This window comes from Thunnus thynnus, chromosome 21, assembly GCF_963924715.1.
Source record: "Thunnus thynnus chromosome 21, fThuThy2.1, whole genome shotgun sequence".
NCBI lineage: Eukaryota > Metazoa > Chordata > Actinopteri > Scombriformes > Scombridae > Thunnus > Thunnus thynnus.
Window position 1 is genome coordinate 9,515,401 of NC_089537.1, and position 17,952 is coordinate 9,533,352.

The 17,952-nt window shown below is 39.8% G+C and overlaps 2 protein-coding genes across 2 annotated transcripts; both read right to left on the reverse strand.

Annotated features, from left to right (window-relative positions):
- Positions 1-283: 283 nt before the first annotated feature.
- On the reverse strand, positions 284-13,514 carry LOC137173764 (enolase-phosphatase E1-like). The gene is made up of 11 exons (XM_067578835.1): positions 13,179-13,514; positions 11,561-11,854; positions 9,973-10,587; positions 9,146-9,328; positions 8,435-8,800; positions 7,258-7,343; positions 7,003-7,100; positions 6,749-6,892; positions 5,375-5,506; positions 2,619-2,888; positions 284-1,479 (listed from the first exon to the last, which is right to left on the reverse strand). The coding sequence occupies exons 2-11, from the start codon at positions 11,707-11,709 to the stop codon at positions 1,270-1,272; spliced, it is 2,253 nt and encodes a 750-aa protein (XP_067434936.1). The 5' UTR covers positions 11,710-11,854; positions 13,179-13,514; the 3' UTR covers positions 284-1,269.
- A 1,929-nt stretch (positions 13,515-15,443) lies between these two features.
- Positions 15,444-17,682, reverse strand: otulina (OTU deubiquitinase with linear linkage specificity a). Its single transcript, XM_067578334.1, has 3 exons — positions 17,437-17,682; positions 17,187-17,308; positions 15,444-16,071 (listed from the first exon to the last, which is right to left on the reverse strand). The coding sequence occupies exons 1-3, from the start codon at positions 17,548-17,550 to the stop codon at positions 15,648-15,650; spliced, it is 660 nt and encodes a 219-aa protein (XP_067434435.1). The 5' UTR covers positions 17,551-17,682; the 3' UTR covers positions 15,444-15,647.
- Between the last annotated feature and the right edge of the window lie 270 nt (positions 17,683-17,952).

Sequence of the window (17,952 nt, forward strand, 5' to 3'; positions counted from 1 at the left end):
CCCCTCCACTGTTTTTCTTTATATATTTTCCCCTTTTCCTCTGATCTTATTAAACCCCAGAATGTACAAAAGTTTGAAAGTTAACCCGTCAAATTGCCAGAAACTTGTACATTTAAAGAAGGTGACACAATAGTGAACATAAAGTTGTGTACGGGCAATGTGTGAACACATATTTAGTCCTTTTTTATACCAAAAAGTCTTTCATGCACAAAAATTATTATCAGTTAAAAGAACAAACAGCACATTAGGGACCATTTGTAATAAAGAAAAAAAAAGACTTACAAAAATTGTACTTTAATTTTATTCAAACGCCATCCAAAAAATCTGACAGTGCAAGAACAATCCTGCAAATAGCATAATCAACGTTACTGTTAACACCTTCACCTGCTCTGGAATTAGGGCAATTAGCCTCTGATCACTAATAACCAACATTCATTCTTATTGTGCATTATTTCTAAGGCAACATGGAGGACCAAGCGACCCTTCACTACTGAATCCTGCGGCTGGTGGTTTGACTGTTGCCAGTATTTCTTAGCAACATTGGCACGTTTTTTTTTTTTTTACCCCCCCCCCCCTTCAGAACAGCTTGGTTAAAGGCAACATGTTACACATTGAGTTTGACACACACACACACACACACACACACACACACACACACGCACACTTTGAAACATACACACAAACCATGACGAATCACGCCTCTGACCAGGAGGTTGCGATTAATCTTCCAAGTCCTCCAGTCGTCACCTGGTTGTGAGCTGTTGTTAAACCTGATAAATGATCAAACCCTTCACGGACTGATTCAGCTGTTTCACTCGACACCTGAAGTCTGTCACACTAAATACATTTGTTTCTTGGACATAATCAAACAATAAATTAATACACAAATCTGTATCAAAAAAGTGCCAAAATTCCAGTGTAGACACCAAACATCTAATCATGTTTGTGCTGTTGGCAGCTCTGTTGTATTGATTTTGATTTTACAAAGAAAAACGTTTGTTTTTTTTTCTCCAGCTGAAACTCAAAACGACACCCTGCAAACTAATTTCGACCAAACTGAGATGACTCTCCAACGTCTGATGCACATATATGTACACATATCCAAATAGAAAACTCTGTTTACAGTACAGTGTGTACAAAAATGTGTAAACCACACCTTGCACAGGGTCTCAAATCAGCATTTTTTTTTTTTTTAAATTGGTGTAAATCTATTCATCTTGATCGACCTGAGGAGTGTTTTTATGGCAGGAGATTTCTCTGCAGTGGCAATCAGCTGGAGGGCAGCTCCTTGGGTAGCTCTGCGGCTTCCTCGACTGGCACGTTATAGTGGCGGTCGTCCTCCGTGACGAGGCACACGGACGGCCAGTCGTCCTTGTGGTCGTCCGGGTAATAGGTGACAAACTCCTCTGTGTCAGCCTTGTACAGTCTGTAAACTTGAATGGTGCACTGCAAGGCGTAGCCCAGCAGAAACATCTCCACCTGCACGGAAAGCAACGAAGCAGGGAGATAATTGCAGTTGCGGAGAAGCGCGGATTAAAAATGGATGCTCCTTCAAAAGCACAATGTTTAATCAGCTGCTCGAGCATGATATTTTAACGGGCGGGGCGTCTTTATGGGAACCGTGTCTATAAAGGCTTTAATTAAAGAGTGAATGTAACAATTAAATCACTCAGCGACATGCCCTTCCTGAAACCTGTTCACCCCTGAGGCTGATGATGCAGCAGCAGCAGCAGCAGCAGCATCATCACAGCTTGAGAAAGAGGGAAAACAGCACAAGCGCCTGCATGTTGTACAGTTCAGGGTTCAGATTATGAAATCACTACACACCCGATCTCATGACATCTGTTGTGAATTGCTGTTTTTATTCATTACTAATGATGACTACTGTTAACTTCAAAAGAAATGTTTTGCTGGGTTCAAAAGGACAAGAAATTCCCAGCAGCTACCATCTTTTAAATGATGTTTATCATCGAGGTTCACGTAAGTGACGAAGCTAACTAACCCTCAGGCCGCATTCACGCCGGATGAGGTGTTTGCGGTAGGGATGAGAAGAGGTGTGTGGGCGGGTTTATTTGTCCTCTAGAACGTAACTGCTGTGAAACAATCAGAAAATAACATTATAATGATCTGATTCACCAGCTTTCCACGCTACCGCCACTCCCTCTCTTCATTCACTCTCTAGCTCGCTTGACCACAGCTGCTCTCTCTCTTTTTTTCTCTTGTATATTTAAAAAATCGAGTCAGGAAGCCGAAAACAAAGTCAAACTTCACTTTTAACATTATCAAACAAAGAGTTCCTAGTTAGGTCTTTGTTCTGCCTTGTGGCAGTGTTGTACAGCTCTGATCGGTCTGATCGCCGGCTCTGATTGGCCAGCGTGACGTCAGGTTGCATGTCTCGGAAAGTTGATTCTGGATCAACTTCCTCGCTGCAGGCTGCTGTGGCCAAAACCCTCACAGCCTAAATGAACAGGAGGACTGGCGTTTTGGTCTAAATCCAGCCTAACCCCACCTGCCAAGGAGCATCTGTACACTGTCAGTAAAACACGCCCTCAAATACCTTCTGAAGTGAGCTGCGGTTGATCTGGACACGTTAAAAAAAAAAAAAAGGTTTCTTTTACCTGCTCCAGCCCGGCGCTGAGGCCCACGTGGCTGAGGTGGTTGGAGAGGAAGGAGCGCGGGCAGTCGGATGTGTCCCGCGCGAACAGCAACCAGCAGAATAAAGGGACGTCTCCGCCGCCCTGCATGCAGCCGTGCAGCTCCACCGCTCTGCCCAGCATCAGCAGCTTGAGCGCCTCCAGCAGCCCCAACTCTTCTTCTCCTCCCTGGAACACGCGCTCGCACAGCTGCTGCCGCTCCGCAGCCGAGCAGCAGTCCACCGCCGCCTGCCACTGGAGGACAAATCAATGAGATGAATCAATGACTATTTTTGATAAACATTTGATCACTGAGGTCACTTATTAAGGAGAAATACCAAACTTTTCCTAGCTACAGCTTCATGAATGTGAGGATTTTCTGTTAACATTAATTAAATTTAAATTGGAGGCATGGATACATTCAGCAAATATGACTACGATTCATTATCGATTTATCTGTCAATTATTTTGTCAATAAATCGATCAATAAAATGTCAGAAAATGGTGAAAAATATCAATCACTGTTTCCCAAAGCCAAAGACACAACTTAAAAAGTCTTGATTTATCTTGACAAACAGTCCATGACCCAAAGATATTCAGTTTACTGACATAAAAGAATAAAAAAACAGAAAATATTCACATCTAAGAAGCTGGAACCAGAGAATTTTTGCATTTTTTTTCTTGAAAAATGACTCAAAACGAACGATAATTTATAATCATTGGTCTACTCATTGATGCAGCTTTATTACGATGATTAGATTATGAGATATCCAGTGTGCAAAGTTTGCACTGTGGCTTGATGATGGTGTTCGACAAAAGATAATCAGGATTCATCCTCTTGATGAATATCGACGGCTAATTTGATGGATTGAAGGAGAACTTTATTGATTTAGCTTTGCTCTCAGACTCATGATGGACAACTTAAAAAAAAAAAAGTATTAAAATCGATGCAGCAGAATCACAGATATCGTCTGTTTTATTCCTTGCTTTCTTCTTTCTTGTCAAAACCTGTCACCTACATTACCCACAATGCAAATCAACTCGATTGACGACTGACTGGACTGTACAGACTCAGGTGTGTTATGCTGGTAGCCTCCAGCAGAGATGAGAAGTGAGCTACAGAGATCTGATAACATCACTTCCTTTCTAACTCCACGCCAACGGATATTGTTTTTATTTTCAAACTTGCTGATTCAAGTGACATAACTTGAGAAAATTTATCAAAATTCATGATTCTCTCTGGAGCCACAAAAGGCTTTTATAATTTTTTTCACATGTGCAGTTCACAGAAGTCTGTAAACAGAGTTTCATGTGTAAAATCAGTGGAGTTCCTTGATCCTCCCTAACCCGAAGCCCAAGGTGACGTCCTCAAATGTTTTCCCAACCAACAGTCAAAACCCCAAAATATTCAGTTTACTGTCATAGAAGCAGAACCAGACAACCAGAAAATATTCACATTTAAGAATTTGTAAACAGAACAAAACAAAAAAGAAAAATGATTCTTCTATAATCACAATAGTTGCAGCTCTACTTTGATTGACTGGTTTATTTAAAATGGTTCTCTACGGAGTTTCTACTAGCATTATGGAGCAGTTTTTGATGAGTGGGTTGTATCATGCATGTGAACAGGGACACACATGCATGCACCCTTGGGTGACGCGACACACAAACCACTCCCCCACTAATCTAATAGCGGCTGTAATGCCCTAAAAACCAGCAGCAATCCCCCAGCAAAAAGGCAGGAAAGAAGACGACTTTGCAACAAGACAAACTTTGCAACAAGGCTTTGCAAATGTTTCCTCAGGAAGGAAATACATTTAATACCATTGTTAGATCTCAAGGATAAACACAATGGTGAGTTAACACTAAGTGTAAACATAACTTGTGTTTGCCGGAGTTGTGTCATCTCAAACAAAGCCATATTTTTTTCAAGCTGTCATCAGTCTATTTGATGAATCTTCAGAGTTCCTCAGATGCCGTAACAATGCAAACAGTGAAGTGCAAAGAGGACTTTTAGTTCTCGATTTTAATGCCTTAATTTAGTCCCTGGGAATATTTGCTCTGAAAGGAGCTTTCAGGGGATATTTTAATCCAAACAATAGAAACTACAGCCTCAAAAATCCCCACAGAGTTGAATCACCTCAACTAGAACAAAATATCAGCTTTTCCAAACCGGTGTTTTTTGAGGAGCTAAATATAGTAGTGTACATAAAAAGCAATACTTGTGGAACCAGTGCAAACCAGAATAACACACAACACAACAGTGTAACTATGTGACCAATAATGGCAGGCACACAGCTAGCACTCATAGAGCGAGAGAGGTCTGTTTTTTTTTAAAAACGTGTGTGCAGTAAACACCAAAATTCCTCACAAGCTAACAGTGGCAGCGACTAACTATAAATTCTGCCGAAGGGCCTCAAACTGTTATAGTAAAGAGGCACTTGTGGTTTTAACAGTTGAAACTGTTTCTTTGAGGCTGAGGATCCATCCATCCCTCCAAATCCTTTAGAGTATTACTGGGCTGTTTTAATGACACACAGAAAAAAAAAAAAACAACCATGCGAGACGGAGCAAACTACCTCCCTTTAACATGTGGTAGCAATCACATCCAAAAAGCTCTGTGGATGAATATCAATACCCTCAGTGTCCACTGATGGCTTAAAAATAGTGCTGTGGTTTAATCGCTCTGTCTTGAAAAATATTTTCTCGCTGTATCATCTGAGCAGATGTACAAGCGCTACCTTCTTTCGGAGAAGCTCCACGTAGCCTTTTAGCTGCTGGGTGACATCTTTCGTCCCATCTCCCTGTAGGCACTCCCCAGGAAATGTCCACTGACTTATCAGCCCTTCCTGGGCCTCAAGTTCCTTCGGCAGCTGTAAACACAAAGCATTAAAATGTTAAGATGTAAGACCAGATGTGTTGCACTGAAGCACTGACATGATTAACATATAGGCAAGTTAGTTTTTTTTATTTTATTTGCTCTTAATTGTCTAATGAAACTGACAGTCCTCTATTTCTCTGCATGTTGAAGCGGTACGCATGCAGCGGTTTGGAGGGTGGCGTCTTTTTTAGCTGGTCCAAAACACAAAACACAAAAGCAATGTGAGGAATGAATTAAATTGGGTTTTTATTTACTTTTACGTAAGTTGCAATCGTTAGCATGTCTGGCTAACCAGCTTAGTGCCTGCAGTAGTGACTTCTGAGGTCAAGGAGCATTTTATTATTGTGAGGTTTAATGTTAAAAAAAAAATCCTCTATTGACGACTGCCATTCCACTCTGCTGTGTTCTTAAAGGGGACATATCATGCTTTTTGTGATCGTCTGTTATTTATACACTGTTGTGATGTCAGATATCTATGCTAAACATGGTCAAAGTTGGAAAACTTCAGGTTAAAATATATAGAAATGTTCCCAGCGAGTTAAAAGCCGGGGCTTCAACCTGCTCTGACGCTTATTTTTTTCTACCTTGCCAACTAGCTGACAGCTCATCGTGCATGCCCAGAAACGGCCGTCTGTTCCAGGTTATTGCAGTAAATCATGCAAAGATATTCCAGTAGAGCCTCAGGCTAAAAACACATACCTGTAAATGTGCATGATATGTCTCCTTTAAATTGGATTCGGGGTAATAATTACACTAGTGTTACGTTTGACAAACACATCAGATAGTCCTCATCTTGAAGCTTCTTCTAATCTAGCTCACGTTAAAAGTGAAACAAGTGGGTCCAAACTTTTGTACTGTATGTTAACTAAGCAGCCAAACAGGGTTACATTAGAACGAAATAACAGTCTGATCTTACATTTTTCCCTATTAATACAAAGACAGCTCTACACTGTAATATGAGAAAAATGTTATTTCACTACATAGTTACTCCATCTTGTCATTTAAGCCGACAAAATCGATGATCACCAGCTAGGATGAGAGTCTGCTTTTGTCAAACGTTGCCTGAAATCAAAGTATTGTTTAGAAAATTACTCAGAATTGTCTAGTGGTAGCGTTACCTAAATCTGCCTCGGTTATAATTATAGACTGTTTATGTGCCATGCCACGGTGGAAAGGTTGACAGGCATAGCAACAATAACCAAGGGAGGCGTTGCCTCATTAACTGAGCCTTTACCGTAGTGATGTCCTCCTCCTGCAGCCACGCAGGCAGCTGGGTGCTGTGGGAGAGCACCTGGAACAACGTGGCTCTGAGAGCGCAGTAGTTGTCCCCTCTCACTCTCCTCAAGCTGCCAAACCTCTGGGACATCTCTTTATAACCCTGCAGCAGCACACAGGGACACAACAGGAAGTCTCTCAGCCATTACAGCGAAAAACACAACAACTGGCTTTAATCTGAAACACTTCTTCCCAGGAGCCACAGGCACCGACCTTTCTAATGAGAGCACTTTTGGCAGTATTTCCTTTCCACTCTCTCTCGCTGTAAGACAAAATATCCACCGCTGGGGCCAAACTGCATCTGTCCTCCACTTTTGGGAGTGAGGAAAGAGAAAAGTGAATAAGAGGATGTGATGGACAAAACAAAAGGACTTTTGTCTTTTTGCTTACATGACCAAACAAAAGAAGTGCTGTTTGTGTTTTCTGTTGCAGTCTAATTACACAGATGTGTGATGTTGATGTACTGACGTGTAGTTTCTAACGCAGGTGGAGGTCCTGCTTTATTAGTCTGAGATGCTGACAGCTCCTCGGCTCCTCTGTACAGGTCTTCTTCACTAAGAGGAAACAACAACACATAACACATGAGCGCAATACTTAAAACAAAATAGTTTTATGAGAGCAAATGCTTAAATTACATGTGAAAGGGGGGTCGCTCGTAGTGACACACAGACAGAGAATGAGAACCGATACTGCGGTTCTCCTCCGCCACATGAAATTGTTTTGATTTGGTTCACTCTCACCGTCTCTTATCAACCTCAGTTTCTGCCACAGAAAGCAGCTGGTATCAGCGTAAAACAACATCAAACGGCAAAGTTAGCGACATAGAACATGAACGTCGTGAAGCATTTAGCTGCTACGAGAGTTTCATAAGGTGGAGTCCAATACGGAGCTAAAAGGAGAGTGAATATCGGTCTGAATTTATGTGAACAGATGCACGACTCAGAGTGAATGCTAATGTTGCTCGTGTGTATTTGCTGCGTGTGTGAATAAGCAACTGTCTGCTAACACATTTACAAACTTTAAAATGAAGAATTATAACTGTAATAAAATAAAAAAAGAAGAAAATGCAACATAACTGCAGCATCTGCAGTTTGATTCCTGCAGTGGACCGTTGTTGTTGCATGTCATACACCATCTTTCTCTCCTCTTCATTTCCTGTCTACTCTCCAATGACACTATAATAAAACTGTCCCCCCCAAAATAAACAAATGACAAACTATTTTTGAATTTGTTGACCAATCTTGCATACCATACACGACAATTCCCATGTTTTTATAAATAAATTCCCATAACTTTCTCTTCTGGACAACTGTGTATTCTCAGTGGTTACTCTGTAGTGTTATCAGTGGTCACATACACACATTAAACCCCAGAGAACAATCACATCTAGTTTCAACAACATCTCTGTTAATGGAAGAATAAATGAAAATAAATTTGTCATTTTGTGTATTTGTTACATTTCCTCCCACTTATAAACAGTCACTTCCTGCATCATGTCTCACTGCGACGTTATGTTTCAGGTTTTACGGGAGCATCGTTGCAGCCTCTGAATCTTTCAGCGAATAAAATGACTAACAGGTGTGGTGTTGACATCAGATTCAGGACTATAAAGCTATAAAAAAAAAAAAAAAAGATCTTTACAAACCTGTTCCCCAAACCATCTTCAGAAAACTCTCCCTTCTCTGTGACAGGTTTCTCATCCACATCGGCGGATGAGTTCCCTGCCGCCCGCCGCTCTTCTCCAGTTCCCTCCTGAGTCTCAGCATCTTTGTCGGCTTGATTCACAGCCTCGGTGGGAGCCTTCTCCGCCCCCTCCTCCTCCTCCTCCTCCTCCTCCTTCTTCTCTTCCTTCATCTCATTGTTCTCCTTGGGAACATCTACATCTTTGTTCTGCACCTCCAAAGTACTTTCCACCCCGTTATCCTGTGTGATGTTCTCCGAGGAGGGGATCTCGTTTGAGCTTGTAGTTGAACATTTAGGATCAGGCTTTTCATCCTGATTGGACTTTGAGCTGGAGAGAGCAAACACTTCTGTCACTTTTCCTGCTTAACATACAATCATTTCATTATTCATATATTATAAACGTATTACACTAAATGTGCCACTTAAATGACATTTTACATCATGAAACATACACTCAAATATATGTACAAATACTGTAGGAGAAAGTAAATAAGAAGGAATGAGGAAGAAAAGAAGAGCAGTGCAAAACATAAAAGGGGAGTCTGATAATAATCTGCTAATAAAACAAGCAGTGTTGTCTCTATGCCCCCTAGTGGTCAGACAGAGAAAAACAAAAACACACACTTTATGTAAACAAGTGTCTTGTTTTGATGTCACAAAATCAGAACCTGACCTCTCGCTGGCGTCTGCTGGATCTGTGGTCACTGGCTCGCTGACAGAGTCTCTTTCCTCACCGCTGTCGTTGAGTCCTGAGGGCTCCGATCCAGGATGAGACTCAGACCCATCGTGGTTTTTTATGTCTTCAGGATCGGCCTCCTTACGCACCGAAGAAGCCTCTGGATCCTCTGTCACAGCACTACACACAGGATGAGAGGAGAGAGACGTTAATGCAGACTGCACAGATGTTAGGTGATGCGGACAGAATCTTTTTTTCATGGCATAATGTAGTTTATATCAAAATATTAGAAGGTGAATTGATAAACCGTTACAGATGTTGTAACCAGAGGGGAGTGTCTGTTTATATTATCACGAAAAAAAACTTGTACTCTGAGTTGTTTGTGTGAGAGGAATGTTCTTCCAAGTTTTTATGAAATCTGCACTTACTATAAGTCAGCTTCTGCCAAATTCATGTAATATATAATCTAATATTATCAGTAATGTCATTAAGCAGCACTTGCTCATTTATTTTGCAACAGAGCCTCAGTAATGCAAAACCTCCTCCACATATACTGGACTGAACGGCAAAAATCTCAACTATTTCACAAGTTATTTTGTCACATTTCCCAATTGTACAGATAAGTCTGAGTGAAATGGAAGAAATAAATACTTCAATAATCAGATTACCTTCTTCTAGAATAGATATATATGATGGTATCTCTTTTAGATGTGGAAAATCCCATCACAGGTCGTCTAATTTTAGTGGAAGAGGTTTTAGAGGTATTAAAAATGATAAAACCCAGAAAAATAAACCTAATTTTGTGCAGCAAAAAATATGCTTACCAGCTAGACTCTGAGTGGATCTCCTGACTAATCACAGGGACGGACGACACCTGACGAGCTGCTGCGGCGAGCTGAGTGTTTGGCACAGACAACACTTCATTGTTTTGAGAAAACTCCCCCGATGGCTCAGCTGCAGTATCATCAATAGTGACTTTGAAGGCTGCGTCTTCATTATCATTGTGACTACTGTCCAATGTAATGTTCTCTCTTGTTGCGTTTGTCTCAGTGTGGGAAGTGTTTTTGGCCTCGGCTGCTTGTGTGACGCCATCTGGGGTTTTATCCTGCACTGCAGCTGGATTTTCTTCCGCTGTCGCCGCATTTGTTGCTGCGAAACCCTCCCGATCATCTGCAGCGCTTCCTTCATAGGGGACGTTTAAAGTGCAATGCAGAGGTTCAGCTTGTCCGCTGCCGGCCGGGGTTCCCTTTATATGTTTATCTTGTGCTCTGGTGGAGTTTTCTTTAAGTTTGGGCCCTTTGCTGGGAGAAAGCGTTGCTGTCGGTGTGCCTTCCTTTTGCAGGGGTCCGTTCTCCTGAGTGTTACTGGGCTCCGTCTCTCCGTTCTCAGGACTCACCTGCACAGCCTCAGCCTTTATATTGGCCTCATCAGCTGTTTTCCTAAGTGACACAACACAGAGAGCATGAGCAAAGCGATCACATAACGCGACAAAAACATAACAGAGCCCTCACTAATTTACAGCTTTTCATATCTTGAGTAAAAGCCTTTTTCATGATTTAGATATGTGACCACCAATAATATTCTGAAGCTCTCTTTTCACTTTTCACTAGTGTGTGTGGTGTAATAACAAAAAAAAATGTTTCTCTTCCTGAAAATGACTCACTGTTATAACATTACAAGTTGTGCAAACATTTCACAGATGTCTCCAGTCTGCCCAGAATGATAAAATGTTAGCCTGAGTCAAAACTAATGTTTAGATCCAATATTTTCACAGACAGACAGTTAGACAGCCTTTTAATCCTCAAGAATCTAAAGTAAATTTCAACGCTGACAAATATCTTTCGTAAGTGTTATAAACTTCCTTTGTTGAGTCACTTTCAGCAGCTACAATCTGTTGATTACTTCAGTCTGAAAAACAAACACCAACTGCTAAAAATTGTGAATATGTTATATAATATTTATGTAATTAAATGATCTTCACTGCTTGTATCAAGTCAGGGCCACACAGAAAGCTCAGAGTTAATCAGGATGGATGTTTCACCTTCTAACTAACAGATGAGCGCCATCTTTTATTCCATTGGCTATTTGCTTTTTAAATAAAAAAAGCAGCAGGGGTGTCAGCTGGTTTCTGGCCTTCTTCTTCTTCTCACTATGTTCTCAAGATGGTTTTGATGACAAGTAACAGTGAAGTTTATTATTAATGGTTGCTGCATGTGAGCCAAATTGCCCCTTAAGGACATGAAAAGATTTACTCTGCTCCCTTCTACACTCTTCATCTGTGGGATTATAAATATCTTTGAGGAAGTAACCAACTGCTGGAAAAGCTATGACCGAACCACGGAGCAACATAGTACTGAGGTAAGAAAAGGGGGCTCAAAAAAAAGGGAATCATCACTGCACAGGTTATCTCACCTCACGTCATCACCTCCTTCAGGACCACACGTGCCCACCACAGTGGTTTCACCCGTGGCCGTCGTGGCCTTTGAGTCATTTTTCAGCAAACCGCTTCTTTCCTCCTCACTGCCACAGGGACTCTCAGCGTGACAGCAACTGTTCCCCATCTGCTCGCTCCCTCGGCCTGGGAGGTCAGACAGGTATCAGGCTGAACGATGACCTCTGCTCCAAAACAACAGCGAGCGACCTGATGAGTCGCTGAAGGCTGGAGATTTCAGGAGTCCATGACGAAGAGGGTCAAGGGATTGACACCTACAGGAAGAATGTGCAACATCACTGGATGAGTGACTTTAAGACTCGTGGTGTTACAACAAGAGAGAGAGTCCTGAGAACGGGTTACATATACACAGCGTCACAATGAGATAGCTCATTCCAGTGTTTCCCCTATGATTGTACAGGCCTGGTGGGCCATCAGGCCAATGAGAGGCTCCACCGGGCCAAAAAAACCTTTTCTTTAATGCCAAAAATAACACCTAATATCCATTCATTTGGAAATCAATAATCATATGCTTTTGGGAGCCTCTGTGCTGCACTGTTCTGAAACATGAGTCAACCTCTGTGTCGTTGCCAGGGAAACTCTTGACGCGATATGAGTGCCTCGTCTATTTAGGGTTTTTTCGGTGCAAACCACCGAGCCTGGGAAAAATTCTAGGGGAAACACCGCATTCTCATAACTATCACAAAACAATCATTATGAACACTTCTTTTTTTTTTTTCCATTTCAGTCAATTTTACATGTCCCACTTTAGAAAATGTGGTTTGCAATGTGGGATATCAGGGTTATTTTAATGTCGGACAGTCATATATGTTGTTAAATTGGTGAAATATGCATTTAAGTACAATACCAGCAGTTATTGAAGGGTCTTAGACTTGTAATGCTTAATTTTTACTTATTTTAAGGCAGGTTGCAAATTATATTGTTATTAGGCCTAATATTGATACATAATATATTACTATACTATCAGTGACAGCAAAAACACTATATTTACTGAAATGACATAATGTGAGCATAAACTAGAGGTTTTTATTGTATAAATTAAGGTGATTTAGACCTTTTAGTTTCCCAATGAGTTTACTATATTTCAGCCTGAACTGTCCCACATTAGGAAAAGCACATGAACTGGGACAATGTGGAACAAGGAACACTTTTATATTGTTTTACATTATTTTATATCAAAGTGTGATATTTTATCTTTTCTTTTCTGATATTATTAGAAACACCTTGAGGATTTCAGAAAGGTATTGGGTGCGGACAAATGTGTTGGCGTCATAATAAAATATATATAAATATATATATACTGCTTAAGTGCCAATTGCAGAAATTGTATATTATTATAGGCTCACTTCTTTGGCTGAAACCTTTCTACATTTCTAAAATCTATCCGGGAAGTATTTTAGATTTCAACCAACAGAATACAGCGTGTTATAGCGCGATACTGTGCATTTAGTGTATAAAATCATAACTAACTCACATTTTAGTGCCACTGAAACACAAGGAAGGACGTTAATACATAACATTTTTCACACAACACACAGCCAACTGTCACTGTCACGTTAATAAAGACGAGATACGTACCTCGGTTGAGCTTAAATGGAGACAAACTCCACAAGCTTTCAATCATGAAGCTGCGATTTCTCTTTCACTTTTGCTTCGCAGGGAAAACAGGCTTGTAGTTAAGCTAGCCAGCTAGCAACACGGTGAACTTAAAATACAAACATGCGCCACCCGGAGAGGTCGCCACTCATCAGAAACACCGCGGACACACCGGTGACTCCCTATAATGACGGAAACATTACCGTTTAACGCGACACACTTCGTAAACAGCGCGTGTTTATGTTACATCTGTCGATACGAGCCCCTTAGCTTAGCCGGAGCAGCAGGGTCACGCTCTGTCCGAGCGCATGACGTCATCCTCATGAGTATGGAGGACCACGACTGTCACGGAAATAGTAATAAAGCGTTTAATTAATTAATAACTAATTGCACAATAAAGACAATAACTAGTAAATTCGCCTAAAAAATAATTAATTAATCCATAAATAAATAGACTAAATTAAAATTTAATTAATTGATATTTTAATGGGCAATAAAAATCACGAATTAAATATTAATCATCAATAAATAGTTCAAATTAAAACAGGATTTACAAAAACAACATAAAACAGTCAATAAGTACATAATTTAAAAATACATTAATGAATTTCTACATAAATAATTAAATTTCAAAATCGATTTGACAATGCAGTTTTAAAAGAGAAATAAGAAACTAAATTCGCAAATTGAATTAATCTGGCTTTTAAAATGGAAAATCCCTTTCTCATTTGCATCTCCATTTCCCAGCTGTGGAGGACCACAAGTATCATGGAAATAGTAATAAAGCATCTAATTAATTAATAATTTATTGTACAATAAAGACAATAATTGCTAAATTCGTACAAAAATTAATGAATTAATCTATAAATAAATAGACTACATTACAGAATTACAATTACAAAATTATATTACATTAATATACTAAATTACAGTCCCGTTTGCATTTCTATTTCCCTGCTGCTTTTACTTTTCATATTAGCTATGCAATTTAACTTCTCCTTTTAGCCATTCCATGACACTTGTGGTCCTCCATACATTATGGACTCAACAGTTAATAAATGACTTTTTAAAAAGTAACTGATAAGTATTGTCAGTGCAAATAGCCCTACAGAATTTAAATGCTGCACATTACTGGCTTGGAAAGTTGAAGATAATTTGAAAAAAAAGAGGGTTTTTTTTGTTTGTTTGTTTGTTGTTCGTCTTGTTATGTAGTTTAATCCTGTCATATGTACTTGCAAAGAAAATTATATACATTTTAGTTTAGGTACAGTACTGTGATTAAAAAATGTTTTAATTGTTATTATTGAATGAAAATATAAAGATTTGTTAAAGAGGGAACAAAGTTGTTGCCTGATATCAGACAGAAAAGTCAACGCATTACTGTTTCAACAGAATCAGTCGGCTCGACTCAGAGTAGGCGGATTCAAAGGTCTGGATCCAGGCAAACAAATATGGCCACATTCTTGAGTTGTGCGCTCAAAAAGAAAGAAGTGAACAAATAAATGAACAAAAGCCCTTTATATAGAATGGCATTTCAGTGCATGAGAATATTTTCTGCTACCTGTTCAAACAAAAACATTGGTCACATTTTATCTTGTCTTTGTAAAACGCAAAATGCCAGAAAGAGGAGACGTTCTGTTATTTAGAAAAAAAGTTTTATGGACAGTTTGGCTCATCCTATATAATTAGAGTGCTGTTTTTGCTTTTTCTTGGTGTCTTTGTTTAGTTTGTGGCCCGGGGTCGGGGAATGATGAAATGTGTGGACTGCTTATAGTATCAGTACAGTTTGATTAAATGAAAAACAGTAAAAAATATACTGAAAAAACAAAAGCCACATGTATTTTGGTATTTACAGTATGTCAGTGCCGGCACTATTATTCGATTAGTCGGTAAGTCGACAGAAAAATAACTCGGAACATTTCTGATAACTGATTAATATAAGTCAATATGCTGTTTTTGGCTTCTGAAATGTGAGGATTTGCTGTTTTTCTCTGTCTTATGATGGTAAAATGAATCATCTTTGTTTTGGACTGTTTGTCATGAAAAGACAAGAATAAAAAAGCAACTCTGCCAATCTGATAACAGACAAATATTAATAAAATCAAACGAATGGCTTTGAGCGGCCGTGCTGCAATTCTTGATTGTTTTTACAAATAAACACATGGCCGATAATAAATAAGCGCTAATATAAATGTGTTTTTTTTCATTTAGGTGGACAATGATGTAAATATATAAGAACAGAATAAGTAAAATATAGCAAATCCATTTTTATTTAAAATAAAATCTTCAACCATTGTACAGTATACAAATTATATATGATTTTATATAATATCAAAAATACTTCATTTCTGTGTGAAAGAAATTCACACTAAAACCTATTTTGTGTCACAACTCATGGTGTCCATTCAAGGGTTCAAACGCACTCTGACTCTGCTCTCTGATCTTCAGTCACTACATGTTCTGCAACTCTTGTATGTGAGCGATCAGCTCCTGCGGCAGTCCGAGCTCCGACACTAAATCCACGCAGCGCTGCAGGAGGTTGTCAAGACTTTCTCCTGAGCTGGAGGAGCAGTCACTGGACCCTGAATACTGCTTCTGTGGCTGGTGAGGAAAGTCCTGGTCCATTTTTTCTCCTCTCCTGCAGCAGTCCGCCTCTTTGCATCCTTCTCCGCAACAACCCTGATCTCCCTGATCCACCTCCAGATCCTCCATGCTCTCCGAGACGTCGCTCACACTGGGAGGAGGATTCTCCAAAGCCCTCTTGATGCCCTCTGTGATCGCGTCTTCGTGCTGTGTAACTCGCTGCAGGAGGTCAGTCACAGAGGCTGGGACGGGGTTTTCCGGATGTTGGATCTCGCACCAGCACCATATAGCACTGAGACACAAAGAGGCAACAGTGTCAGATACAATAGGACAGAGAAGTGACTGGGAGAACCATCTGACTAACAGAAAAAAAGACTTTAATAATAGCCAATACAAAAGAGACTCATGATGTTTCTGTGCAAGAAAGAAGCTGAAATCTTTACAGTGTTTTTAAAGAGTTCACAAACATAGAAAGGCTGAAAAAATAACCAGATACTCTTTTCTGATATATGTGATTAAATATGTTAAAAAATATGTTCATTAACTTCTATTATTAACTGCAACAACAGTTAATAATAGTAGTTCTGCTGCATGATTTTAACACAAAATATTATCACAGATAATGAAAGACACTAAAGCTACACATTAATGACCACCAACATGCATGAATTTATAGCTAAAAAAAACAGTTATAATACAAGTAACTGGTCAGGAAGATGACGGAAATCAGGGGTTCTCAATGATTTTGGTTGGTGACTCCTTAAAAATGAAGCAATGTCTAACTGTGACCTCTAATCACAACTAGATTGTTTTCATTTGAAATATTTTTAGAGGCTTGGAGAGGTTAAAGCATCCAGTATTTAATGGGAGAAAAGCAGAAAAATGAGAGACAACTGTTAATTAAACATATTTTGGAACAGAATATACACTCACCGGCTACTTTATTAAGAACATATGTGCAATCTAATATAATCCAATACAACAGCGCTGCCATAAATTCTACTTTAATGATGCTTATACATTTCCAGTTTTTGTTGACGTTGTCAGAAAGGTGATCATTCCATTTTATGTTTATTATTGAGGTGGATGGTGGTGGTGTACTGGAGTGCATTATATCGAATGGTGTTCCTAATATTTACTACATTAACATATATGATGGGGGCAAAATATTAGGAACACCATTCAATATAATGCTCTTCAGTACACCAACACCCGCTACGACCGCAATAATAAACATTGACTTGACTTTAATTTCACTATATATATATGTATGTATGTATGTATGTATGTATGTATGTATGCATCTATCTAGCAGAATATAATCAATAGGCCTTGGGAAACACTTAACATAACCACCCTAAAAACGCAGATAACTACATATATCTCTATATAAGTGAGATGGTTCACCTTACTATTCCTTTGAGGCGGCCCACAGCCACAGTCTGAGCTGCTCCTTCTCTGTATCCCAGGTCGAAACCCCTCTGAAGTGAGGCCTCCTCTCCGGCGTCAACACCGTCCACATAACCATCCTGTTCACACAACAACACCCACAGTCACATTTACACACTTAACACAACCCTACAGCTCTGTAAACATTAGTAATTTCACTGATTTAGAGCTCGTAAAACAAGAAATTGTGAAGCCGCTTCAGGTTTACCTTGACACGTTTTTTCATGTTGGATATCCATTCTTTACTCTGCAGACTCAGCTCGTCTCCGCTCTCGTCGAAAACATCTCCTCCTCCGTACGACACAGATTTAAACCAGGACATCGTTAAAAAAAAACTGTCTGTGGATGTTTTACTGGCTGTGAAACTGTGTGAGCATCAAAAAGGCAGCTACGCACTTTTCTGCCTCAGTAGCAACTTCTAGTTGCTGTACGTGACGTCATCATCCTGCGCCTAACGGGGTAAACTCTTCTTCTTTTGTTGTTTTAATGGCGGCTTGCAAACAGCTTTTAGATGCATTACCGTCACCTTCTGGATTGGAGTGTGAATCAGACCAATTACTATACTATTACATTAAATTCTCTTATTAATTCCTGTCAATAGCCCTGCACCCTACATCAGTGCTTCTCAAAGTGGGGTCCGGGGACCCCCAGGGCTTCTTGAAGGGTTCCAGGGGGTCCCCAGCAAACAGGGGAATCATTTATTTTCATTATGATTCCATCCATA